Source organism: Molothrus aeneus, chromosome 5 (genome assembly GCF_037042795.1).
Source record: "Molothrus aeneus isolate 106 chromosome 5, BPBGC_Maene_1.0, whole genome shotgun sequence".
Taxonomy (NCBI): Eukaryota; Metazoa; Chordata; class Aves; order Passeriformes; family Icteridae; genus Molothrus; species Molothrus aeneus.
Window position 1 is genome coordinate 10,707,207 of NC_089650.1, and position 12,582 is coordinate 10,719,788.

General features: G+C 44.3%; 1 protein-coding gene across 5 annotated transcripts in view; it reads left to right on the top strand.

The window, feature by feature from the left end:
* HIPK2 (homeodomain interacting protein kinase 2) overlaps window positions 1-12,582 on the top strand; it is a 140,816-nt gene that overhangs the window by 111,624 nt on the left and 16,610 nt on the right. For all 5 annotated transcript variants that reach the window (XR_010783744.1, XM_066550882.1, XM_066550885.1 and 2 more), the window contains exon 12: window positions 2,348-2,626. Coding sequence is in view for 4 of the 5 variants with exons in the window: in XM_066550882.1 (XP_066406979.1) it covers window positions 2,348-2,626 (279 nt within the window). In the remaining variant the exon portion in view is untranslated. The remainder of the gene's footprint in view (window positions 1-2,347; window positions 2,627-12,582) is intronic.

The window sequence follows — 12,582 nt, forward strand, 5'->3', positions numbered from 1 at the left end:
ATTTGCATAATATGCATAGATGTTTAATTCAGCCATGTGGTGAGATGTTCCCCTCTCCAACACCCACTCCCCCCACCAAGGTCCCACTCTCTCCCCCAGGGGCCTCCCGGCTGACCTTGGCCTCCAGGCAGCATCAAGGTGAGGCCCAATCAAGGAAAAGGGAGGGAGAGCCTCAGGAACACCTCTGTTCAGGCATAGGAACAGGGGAAGGAGCCAATAGGGTGTAACTTAGGAGAAGCCCCTCCGGGGCCTCCACTGTGCAGCACATGCACCTTGAGGAGGCCGCATCTTCAGGAGTGTGTGCCTGATGTGCACACACAGATCTGCCCTTTCAAAAGCAGTGGGGTGATGCCAGTCTTCTGAGCTTTACTGCCACAGGGAGTGGAGGACTGGGGTGCTTTTAGGCCACCTAAGCTCTCTAGCTCCTAACATAGGTCATTAGCCCCTCTCTTCAACAGTCCACACCAACAACAGACACCCATTATTATACCCTGGCCTTATTATAGTTATGGCAGCATAAAACAGGGAGCATTTTATAAGGGTATCTCATACAGAGCAGTCCTTAGCATCTGTCATCTCTCAGTAGGACCCTTTGGCTCTGGAAGTAGGAGAAACTCTGGGGTTTCTTGCACAGCTCAGATGTTAGGATGGTTGCAGTGCCTGTCACAGCACTGCAATCCTGTTCAGAGGACAGACCTCATCAAGATGTACGTGCATCTGCTCTGGAAAAGGTCCTCTGGGCTGTGCAACTAACACACTTCTTTTTTAAAATCAAAAAACACAAAACATTGCAGGGGAGAGAACCAAAATGGGTCACCACTTGTGCAGTGGCAATAGCTTGAGCTTGTGGTTTTCCTGGGTGACTGGACTGGTGCCAGAGTGGCTCTGAGTTCACAACCAGTTCAACTCAAGTTAAGAGGCCACTATTTAAATCCTTCCCATTTATCTGCTCTCTAATGTTGGATTTACTTTGGGTGGGCTCCAGCTGTCTTAGTCTATTCATAACATAGAGAGGCAGCTCTGTCCCCAGCTAGCCAGCAAAAGAGAGTGCCTGTGTCAGCCAGTGTGCCTGTGCAGGGCCTCCCCTCTCCTGTCACTTTAGGGTGGGGTGGCTGTGTCCAGCAGGAATGGGGCACTCTCAGAGTAAAGGGTTTCTACAGCTTCATTGACTGTGACTCTTTTTGTGCCAAATGAGGAACCGTGCTCCTTTGGAGAGGAGGGTGCTCCACGCTGCTCATTGGTATTCAAAAAGCACTTTGAATGCTACTGTGCAGCCATTTGTTATGCAAAAGAGCCTGTGTAAGTTGGTGTAGTGTGATATACTGCCAGGGTGACTTCCTTTTGATGGATGCCACCTATTCCTTTTGTTAGCTTTCGGGCCAGGCTGAACATGCAGCCCAGGCCCCACAGGAGAACAAAACCAGAACTTTGGGGTTTTCTTCCTTTTTGAATCTCCAGATGTTCTGCAATAGCAAAGAGAAACACGACCAAGAAAGGAAGTGTGGGAAATGAGTGAAATGGGCTTTAGTCAGTGTGCTTTGGTAAATAACCCCATCTGTAGACCCACACTGATAGTTTGGCTGATAGTTTTGTGTTTGGATCCCTGATCCAAGTGTCACTTTTCCAACTGGTCAGGCAGGGAAGCTGAAGTAGGAAGACTGGGAATGTTTCTCTAATGTGTAAAAAATATATTGTTTATTTCTTTCTGATTTATATGTTGTATGCTGCTTCACACAGGAATGAAACTGAGTATATGTCCTCCCATCTGCCTGCTCTCATCTGTGGGACACTGCTGTCCTAGAGGATAAAGTATTGAGCAGGAAATGTTCATTGAAAAAGATCCTTAAACAGCAATTCATTTCTGTTGAAAAAAGCGATTTTCCTGATAAGTGTTTGTAGTTTTCCACAACAAATTCTAATTTTACCTCTATTTTTTTCTGACCAAAAACTATCATGATGAATCCGTGCAGGATGCAGGAGGAAGGGATTATCATTTGGGTGGTTCTCCCTCCTGTGTCAGCCATGCTGTGCCTGCCTTTGTTCTGTATGTCTGGGCTTTGTGGCTGGCCTTTACCCTCCCAGTGCAAACTCCTGAGAGGCAGCAGTTCTTATCTGGAAATTTCCAGGGAAAACAAATTTGAATTTTTTATTGAAATAAACTACTTCTCAGACAATTACATGAATAAGTGATGCAAGGCACTGTCTTCTTTGAAGAGGTGACGGTGCCAATTTTGCAGTTTCCCTAGACTCCATAAATCAGCGCTACTGAGCCAGGACTCCAAACTACGGCAACAGGCGACTCAAGCACGCAGAGTTCTAACCAAATAACGCCTTCCCTCATTTCCAGCAATGCATCCACCTATGAAGTTTCATCCTCCCAGTCCATCAGCTCGCCCCAGCGGTCGAAACGAGTGAAGGAGAACACGCCTCCTCGCTGTGCCATGGTGCACACCAGCCCTGCCTGCAGCACCTCGCTGACGTGCGGCTGGGGGGACGCGGGCGGCGGCGCGCGGGAGCGGCAGCGGCAGACCATCGTCATCCCCGACACCCCCAGCCCCGCCGTCAGCGTCATCACCATCAGCAGCGACACCGACGAGGAGGAAGAGCAGAAGCATGCACCCACCAGGTGAGCTGCTGCTCTCTGTGTGCAGGGCAAGGAGAGAGGGGTGTAGAAGTGCCGGGTTTGTTGTTGTTGGAACGGCTCCCGAGGTATTAAAAGTCTCTTTTTACAGCCCCACGCTCGAAGAAGAAATCGGGATTCCTCGGCTCTGGTTTTCAAGGTTGTTTATTTTCTCTTATCTAATACATGCTTTTTCAGACCTGCAGAGGTCTGTTCAGCAGGTCAGGTTGAGGCACACTGACCGCCCTCGGGGCAGTGTTATCTTTTTATACTAGAAACTACGTGTTTATTTACAATAATTTTCCAATATCAATCACCTATGTTAGACAGTCTGTCTCTACCCTAAACCAATCCAAAAGTGCCAACATCACAGCAGAAGATGGAGAAAAAGAGCAAGAAGGAGAAAGAAGTACATGCCCAGATTCCTCCATCTTGCCTCCTGAACCCCCATTCTAAAAACCCCAAAATTCTACATTTTCACTTGGTGATAAACTTACTATCATTCTGTTCAAACTTTTGTGGCTTGTAACTCCTCACACAAAGTTGGTAATTGTTTCCATGGGTTAAAATTGAAGGCACGGGTGTCTTTGACTCCCTGCCAAGGTCTCTGAGCCCCTGCTGGGGTCTCAAGTCCTCCAGGGCAGCCAGAGGAATGTCCTGGGTTCTGACATAGAAGTGGTTCCGGGGGCTATGTTTGCGTCTCATCAGCCAGGTTGTCTTTGATTTGTGAGGAAAATGACTAGCTGAGGACTATAGGTTCAGGTGATGCTCCCTTCTGTGCTGTACCTCTGCTGTGTTACCTTGGAGAAGTGCAGTAGTCTCTCATCTGTAAGAGAAAAGAGCAGTTTTCTCTATCTCCTTTTTGTGGAAAGAAGACTTTAGCTAGCCTATGGTGGTGAGCCTCTGTAAGTTGGACATCTGTTTGAAACAAGGACAGAAAGAAGGGCATAGAAGGAAGGGACCTTAAATTTGCCTTTTCTCTTTCTAAGTGATCCAGGCATCTGTAAAGAGCATTGAATGACATCTTCCATATGTTTCTTTCATGTTTTCTTTCAAAAGCTCTCAAAAACAGCAGTTCTGTCATAAATACTCAATAATGATAAATATATCGCAAGAGAGTTGCTTAATCTTGATTGTGTTGCCAAAATATCTTTGAACTGTAGTAAAAGTGGCAGAAACTGTTTTCTGTCTGACTCTGCAGAGAGGCATAGATGAGGCTAGAAAGTAGGGGCTGAGTTTGCTCCTCGGGGAATTAACTCATCCAAGTGAACAGCACAGCCCAGGACTGCTGCCTGGGGATTGTTGATCATCCCTTGTGAATCAGAAAGAACTTAATTTTCTAGAACTGTCCTTTCAGCACCTTTCATTACATGGAAGTGCTCTGGGTTTCCCATCTGATGCCAGTCACAAGATGTCACTCTGCTTTATAAGATGTAGAGAAGTAGCTTTGCAAACAGCTGAATAATTATACCATCTCTATATTGGTAACTGAGATAGGAAACTTTTAACCTTATCCTTCCAGTGTTGTTGAGAGAGGATTATTTTTTACTTATTTAGAACACGGTCTAAATAAGTAGATTTAGATTTTCCTTTAATCACCAGAGATACCTCTCTGTATCTCTGCATCTTTGCAGTGTGGTGATAAGTAAAGCTTGTAAATGTGCACAGAGCAGATGTGACACATTTGGCCCCCAGGAGCTAAAAATCTGTAAAGAAAAGCCATATGATTCAGGCTGGAATGTCAACATGCTTCCCAACAGCCACCACTATTTCCCATTCCTCTCTCTGTGCTAGTGAAACCACTGGGCAGTAAGGGCTCAGTGCCTCTCAAAGCCAGCCTTGCCATGAATGCAGTGGTTCACAGGACAGTGTAACATATTTCACTTTAAAAATAAATTTTAAAAAAATTAAAAATTGCTGCCACATTCCATGCTTAGATGGGGGAAGAAAGCATGTTTCCAGAAAGAGTTACATGAAGACTGATGTAAAAGTCAGGGGGACTATAAATAAGGAGTCCCTACTTCCAGGGCTCTTCTGGGAAAGGAAGGGCAAGACAAAAGAGATGGTGAAAACTCAAGGGTCATGAGAGCTCTTTTAAAGCAAGTTTACCCATAGTGCTGATTCCAGGCTTTGGGACATTATGTGCAAATCCTTAAACTTACCATCTGAGTGTCATTCTTGGGTCCAGAGAGGGATGAAGGAAAGAACTGGAATACTGCAGCCCCTTGAGCCAATGGTTCTCTGCTCTGTTTCAACTTTGCTGCCATCTGACTAATTTTGTTACTCAGCACCTCTCCAGAAAGACAGAACAAAGTTCAGGAACATGTCTAGAAACTGAGTTGAGAGTTTGAGATATTAAAAGATTAGAGTCTGCTGAAGGGCTTGAAAAGTTGTCCTGGGAGCCAGACATATATAAACAAACTGGCTTTGATATGACTAAAGCATATTCCGGACACGTTCCTGCCTGGGATCAGATCCCTGGCTACTTTTTGTATCCATATGGCGCATCTATAGAGTGCCAGGGTGCCAGCATTCCAGAGAGGCCAGAGCTTAAGAGCTAGATTTAATTTCTGAGCCACATGGAGACACTATGTATGGACATGAGTGAGTTAAATTTCCTGTGCAGATGTAACGAGAGCAAATGGAGAATCAGAGGTAGAGACACAGGTTAAAAACAGCATGGCCAGAATGAGGATTTTTTGGCTAAAGTCTCCAGGAGAGCAAAATCAATTTGCTCAGTACCTTTTGACATGGGTAGATGTAAGACCAGGTTCTCAGCTGGAGTGAGAGTGTAACTTCCAGTCAAGGAAGCTGTATCAGCATTTAATGCCAATGAACTTTGTCCCTGCTGAAGTTGTTTCTCATTGAAAGTTTGTGTCATTCAGGAAAATGCCTCTAAGTTTTCTTGCCTATTTTTTTGGCTCCAAGAAAAATGGGACTGACAGTGAAGTATGTGTTTAATGTAATCAGGGCCCAAAGGTTCAGGATCTGAGTAGAAAATGAAACCATGCAAAGAATGCATTGTCTGGCTCATATATGCAAATATTACCATATTGGGTAATAGCTGTGGTGTGGGGGTGAAAATTTCAAGGAATCACTTGAAACGTGCTATTTTCATATCCTAGAAACCTTAACTTTTTCTAGGTTAGAATATAGAAATCAAATGGCATTTGGCAGATCAAAGGTAGTTGCCTGATCACATCTTACTGATAGCAGTGGTAACTTTGCATTACCTTCCCTGTCATTGAATCAGCTCCTGAATTTGCTACAGCACCTCTTTCTTTTATTTCTTCCGAGGCTAGAAATTGCCCTTTGACCCACGAGACTAAAAATGTTTATTTTAGTGATTGCTCATTGAAAAGAGATTGGTTGTGAGAAGTAGTAGATCCTTTGCTGATGTAGAAGTTTGTCAGTCTCGCTTTAAGAAGTACTGGTAATGTTGCTAAAATATGATACTGCTGATGCAGTAAAGGAGCCCTACAGCTTGGATTTACTCAGACAGAAAAGCCTTTCTGTAATACCGCAGAAGCAGAGAGAGCTTTTCTCATACAGGGAATGCACATTTTTTATTGGTGAAAGAAAAATCTGAAAAATTGTGAAGTGGGTAGGATTTTCCTTTTCCTGCTGAAGGGTAGGAAGCATTGTGTGTTTATGAAATACCAGCTGATCAGGAAGGCAGGACAGCACATTTTTCATTTTGCACTGTTGGTGAGTGTAGCTTGGTGTAATCTTTATAAAATCGATAGTCATCTCAAAATGTTGGGCTCCTGTTGGGTCGAGGTGCAGGGGAGGAGGTGTGAGATGAGCTCTGGAGGACCTGCTCGCTGGAGCCTTGTCAAAGGGGGCCATCTACTGGGCCCCAGCCCTGTGCCTAAGGCACAGTCACTCAGCTACAGGGCCCAGCCTCACAGAGGTGGCCAGAGATTTTCAGGGGGCAAATTCCTGATTAGAAAAGCCATTTCATCAAAAACAAGGTGTTTTTGCTGGCTACATTGAGGGTTTTTTTCTAGTAATACCCTCAACACAGTGAAATCTGGAAGAGCTTCAAAACTACAAAAAGTTTCAACCTTGGTTTAAGGGAAGAAAGTGCCAGGAAGTTAACTAATTAAGTAGCAGACTTCCCTTTTCTTGTTTAATGAAGTGTTTTGTTCCTTCAAAATGTAAGCAAATAATAGGAAAATTAATTTGAAATGGTCAAAATAAAAAGGGAACATTTTTACCAAATGGAACTGTTTCTACCTGGTTTCTGCTGCTCACAAAGTTTTGCATGTGATATTCTGTCCTATAGAACAGCAGGAAAATAGTGGCATATAAAGAGCATTTTAAGAACAGGAAACAGTTCTATCACTCTGTTTGTTTAATGAGCTTGTACACTCTCAGCTCAGAATACTTTACAGAGAGCTTTCATAGGCCAAAGAGATTTCAGTGTTGTGCTGTAAGATAATAACTCCAATTGTTATTTGTTCTGAATGGAAGATATTAGGTGTCTAACCATTACTTGTAAAGCACTGTGAAGAGAGTGAGACAGAAAGCAGATTGATATCTGTTTTTAAAATGTACTCCTTTTTAATTTCCCTACTTGCTCTTGCAAGAAAGTCTAGTGGACAGGGCAGCTGACTGATGGTGCAAGTGCAGTCACAGTGGTCAGAGCACACACTCAGCAAGTAGCACATAGTAGGGGTTAACTGCTCCCCAGCATGCAGCTTCACCCGCTGCACTGGTTTAAATGTAAATCCTCCCTTGATTAAATATTTCTGAAGCTTAGAAGTGGAGAGAAGGCAAGAGCTGAGACATGGAACAGAGGCACAAAGGCACCTTGGAACTGTGGCAGGGAGGGAGAGCACACAAGGTCCTGGGAAGGGTTGCACTGGGCTGCACTGGTGGTCCAATGAGTGATATTTCTGCATCCATGCATTGCAGAGCACGGCAGGAGGAAGGGGTGGAAAGAAGGGGAGTGGATGTGGCTGTTGTGACATGCCCAGGTGACCTCCCCTCCAAGCAATGAGGGCAGCAGTTAAGGAAAACATGACTCTCCTTGAAACAAAACAATGATGGCCTTCAGCTGGACGGTTTTGGGGATGCTTCCAAAGAGGCAGGAGAGCCCCTCAGTTCCCCACTGCCTGTGCTGGTGTCATAGGTAACATCACTCCAGCTTGGTTTTCCATGGGATCCTGACAGTAATCACTGTATTTCTGGACAAGGCAGACAGACCACTGCTGTTGTGTTGGCATGCTCATTGACCATCTTCACTGGCACAAAATCCTTGTGGACTTGGGGAGTTTCCCCTCCCTCTTAAGATGGCAAGCTCTGTGGTGTAGTTTCTGTGTGAGTCTCACCTCTGTAACAGAGCATAAGCAAGTTTTTATTCACCTTGTTCACGTCGTAGTGCAGTGGTGGTGGAGCCCACTTCAGAAGACTTACACACAGAAATTGCTGGCAGGCACAAACCAGGTGTTTTTGTCAACTTGCTGATGTGCATGTGTGAGGAGCAAAACACCATTTGTAATTCTCTTTTGACATCCAGCCTATTGTGGCTGTGTTCTGCTGTGCATAGTAATGCACTGACTCTGCATAGCAATACCCTGACTAACCACAGTCATTTGGTTAAAAGATTGCTGCCTTCCATCTCCAGAACACACTGACATGCAGCTAATACTTAAAATTACAGAAATAGACAGTAGCTCTGTCAGCAGACCTTCAGCAGCAGGACCTTTACAACCTGCTCAGCAATTCAGTTTTTATATGACTTAAATAGCAATGACACATGCTGTATAGCCTAATAAAATGGCCTCAGTGTAGTACTTGATAAATATTTCTTACCATCACGAATTCATAAAGAAGGTGAGAGCAGATTAACAGGTCAGGATGGAGGTTGAGCTGAAGAGAGGGGGCACGTTCTCAGCACTGAGCTATGCATGGCGTAAGATTTCAGCATGAGGAGACTGATTGCAGTTGTGGTGTGAGTTTTTGTTGGCTGACTCCATGCTTTCCTAGAATAGGTGGATTATTCTGAAGGAGCAAACTGAAAGGGTTTCATGTCATTAAGTTTTCAGGGACCTAGAACAGAGTTTTTGTGATGTGAGGTAAAGCTAACATGCCCTGGTGTATATGCACACCAGTTCAAAGGTACAGTTGTGCTATGGCTGCCTTCATCCCCAAATGCTGGTGACCTTGAGAGCTCAAAGGCTCTGTTGCTACAGTGTCAGCAGCACTGAAAGGTTTGTAGCTCTTGGAGTGAGCCATTTGCTGAAGAATTGCTCCCACTAGACACCATTTGGTTTTTCTGTGATTCTGCTGTAACTCAAGGTATTCAGGGAAAAAAAGATCCTGTTCCTACAATGCTGCTGCATACCAAACTTTTAAGGTAGGCATTCAGCAACTAAAAATCATCTCAGGAGTTGTTGTCTCTGTCCTTATCTTTGGCTTATTGAGGTGGATTCAGCATTATTTTAGCACCTAGCTCAGCATCTTCCTTTCCTTAATTTCTATCACTCCTTGTTCTCAACATCTGTCTTCAGCACCTTTCCATTAACACTATCTCAGGTGACCACCTTAGTTTCTTGCAGGGTGCCTGTGCACAGATTGTCTTCCTTCCTTTTCCTCTGTCAGGCTTCTCCTTGCTGGAGGGAATAGGGACCCTCATCCATCTCTGCTGGGCACTCCCAAGGGTGGTATATGTTAGAGAGCCATCTCCAAGACTTGCTTCCACTTAAAAGGCACGGTCATGCTCTGTGTCTGCACACTGGACAGACATGAACTGGTTTGGGTCTAAGTTTGAGGATAAGCTCTTTAGGACCAGGTGGAAATGGGATACTACTCACAAACTAATAAAAAACGTACAAAGCAATGCTCATTTTATCTGTGTTCCCCCAAAAGGGCTGACACAAACCCTGGCAGTAAGGGTTAAAAAGCCTACCTGGCTCAGTGCTTTTCATTCTGTGTGGATAGGTTCTCTGCCACTTCACCAGTCTTCCCCCCTCCCTCCTCTGGAGAATTTAAATACACCTTCCCACACAATGCAGGCAGGCACACGAGCTGCCCAGGAGCACAGACCAACTCTCCAAACTACTAAATCACGTTTGCTGCTGCTTCTGTGCATGCAGGAGGGAAAGCAATTACCAGGCTTGGAGAGAGCTTAATGGGAAGGGGGCAAGACTTTTAATAGTATTTTTCTGTGTAAGCACAAACATCCCAAAAGCTGTGGCTGAGTTATAGGAATACAGTAAGCTTGCTGAGTAGGCAAGTGCTGTGTCAACAGGTAAAAGCTCTCAGTCCCGATAGTTTGTGAGCAGGGATGGTGATCCATCAGCCTGGGCCTCACACAGATAACTCCTGGGTTACTGCAAGGTGGGAAGAGCAGCTGAGAGGGAGCTGGAAGGGGGAAAGCTGCTGGCTGCCAAGAAGGCTTTGAGTAGGGGGGATGCTAACTGCTGGGCTCAATGTTCAAAAGCCTCCATTTTGGATTAAAGTGTATCTTTAAGCCTGTGAATCAACCGATTTTCAGCATGAGTTGGGCCTTTGATGTTTTTGAAATTCCCACTCTTAATCTCTGGGGAAGGCTCTGGTATAGCAGGTGCTGAGCTCTGGATACCTGCTATACCAGAGCCTTCCCCAGAGATTAAGAGTGGGCACGTGTGATTAGTCCAGAGTGAGGACTTCTCTGCCTGCTGTAACATTCACCACAGTTGTTACCTTTCCTAGAGACAGAAATCCATCTGCTTTCAGTGGAACTCCTCGTGTGCTTGACATGATGCAGCCTGCTGAATCGAGAGGCTGATCACTTGGGCCCTAATCCTGCAAATATTTACCCATGGGCTTTAGCTCTGTTACAGGAATAGTCCAGTTGACTTTGGGAAATGACATGTATTAGTAGTGCTGAGCACTTGCATAAGGCCTGGCAGGACCATAGCTCTGGTCCTTTTCAGATTCCCATCCATGAAATGAGTTAATACCCTGATATGGTCCCTTTCTCTGGAAATGTTTGGGTTTGGGGTCACTTACTTATTTAATCAAACAGTTATACTTGAATTTTTTATTGTAACCAAGGAGCTTTAACACTTTGAAGGAGAAAGATCCCATGGTCCTGCTTTGACAAGCCCTCGATCAAACTGGTGAAAAATATGCCCATACTAAAACAATAAATAGCACAGATTACACAGAAAATTACCCTTCCAGTTCTACAGCTCAACTTTCTCATGACAATTGTCAGCTGAGAGCAAGTATTTCCAGTTCAGCAGCTCAGCCACTTAGATCAGGAAGGGACTGTAAAAGAACAGTTAGACCTTATCAGTTGTCAGAAAACTCTTTAGTGACTTGATTTTTCTTTATAAAATGTAATAACTGTCAGAGATAAAGAATATATCTCTCTTCCCAACTGGCAGCCAAGGGTAGCTGCAAAGGGCAAGCAGCATGGATACTCATAAATGTGTGATTACAGGCCTTTCTACTGATGGAGAGGGGAATATTGATGCAATATTAGTCATTTTTATTGGCTTAATATTCTTCTTTCATAGCAGCATATCCAAACTGCTACATCTTTCTTCACACACAGTCATTGTCCATCTAAGATGCACTGCTGCTCTCTCCATTTCTAATCCAGCGCTTTCCAGCTCCTTGTGAAAAGCCAGAATATGAGGGTTTGCTGTTGTACATTTTCCTTGTCAATCCATCCCTGCCCCTGGAAGGATTTCTTTCCAACTGTGCAATAGCTCCCTCTCCTTTTCTATCATCTGCCCTGTTTCAAGTTACAATCTTTTAGGATGGCAGGGGCCTCTCAAAACATGTTTTTCACTGTGAGTAGAACTACATGGTCCTTTGTCCTCCTTGGGGCACACCAGGACCCTGTGATGATAGCCCAGGGAACATCTGTGTGATGGGAACTTGGTTGTGAATGCAGCAACCCAAGGTGTTCTTTAAAGGGAAAAGAAAATAGATTTCCAACCCTGAGTCTTGGGATACGGGGGGGTGAGTTGCAGGTTGTGAAAGCTGACAGAGAGGCTTTGGGCATGGGCAAGTTGAAGGGAACCCACCAGTGCTCCTTTAGGACTGTGAAAAATAAATAAGGCAAACAATGTCCTTGGAAGGAAACTGTTCTCAGTGTCTGCTCCACCTTCCTTTGGGAAAGAAGCAGTGCTGAGACCAGGGAACAAACAGCTCCATCACAGACCAGATTAATCAGCTGTTCCCTGACTGGACTAGCCAGACTCAGAAAATGGAAAGGGCGCTCCATGGGAAAGAGATCTCTCTCTGTTTAAAGTGCACACTCATGAAGTTAAGATTCCTTTTTCTCCATGGCATTTCTGTTCCTGTTGGGGCTGTTTCCACCATTAAGCCTAATTACTTAGCTTTTTATGTGCTATCCATTTCTTTTCATCATTTTAAAAACTTCAGTTGCCATAACAACATAATGCAATCAGTGAAACATAACAGCTATTTTCTGTAGTCAAGGTCTGTGCACTGTCAAGGATGTGAGCCATTTAAGCAAATCTTCACCATCCCCCTTCCTCCCTCCTCTTTCTCACTCTCTTTTTTTCTCCCTAAACAAGCTCATAACAGGAAGGAGAAACCATGAGGAATAATTAGACACAATAGCCTGAGCAAATCCCAATCGTACTCATGCAGTCTAGTCTAATGAACTTCCAGCACTAATCTTGGAAGTGTTGATGTGCCTTTTTAATCACTTTTTTGATGTCATAGATAGATTAGTTGCAGCAGGACCTTGATAATCTACACTAGAGTCAGGAGAACGAGAGCCTGTTCAGAGAAATTGAAGAAAATCAAGAGCATTGCATACTTTGTTCATTTCTCTCTCATTCGTTCCTCATTTTCAAATGCTTATTGAGAATATGTGTCCATTGTACCATCTTCGTAAATAGAATGGTGTGTGTTTTGTAGATTCATGGAATTCAAGCATGAAAAGCCATAGCATCTATTATTAAATCATTGCTGAAAGGCTGGGAGAA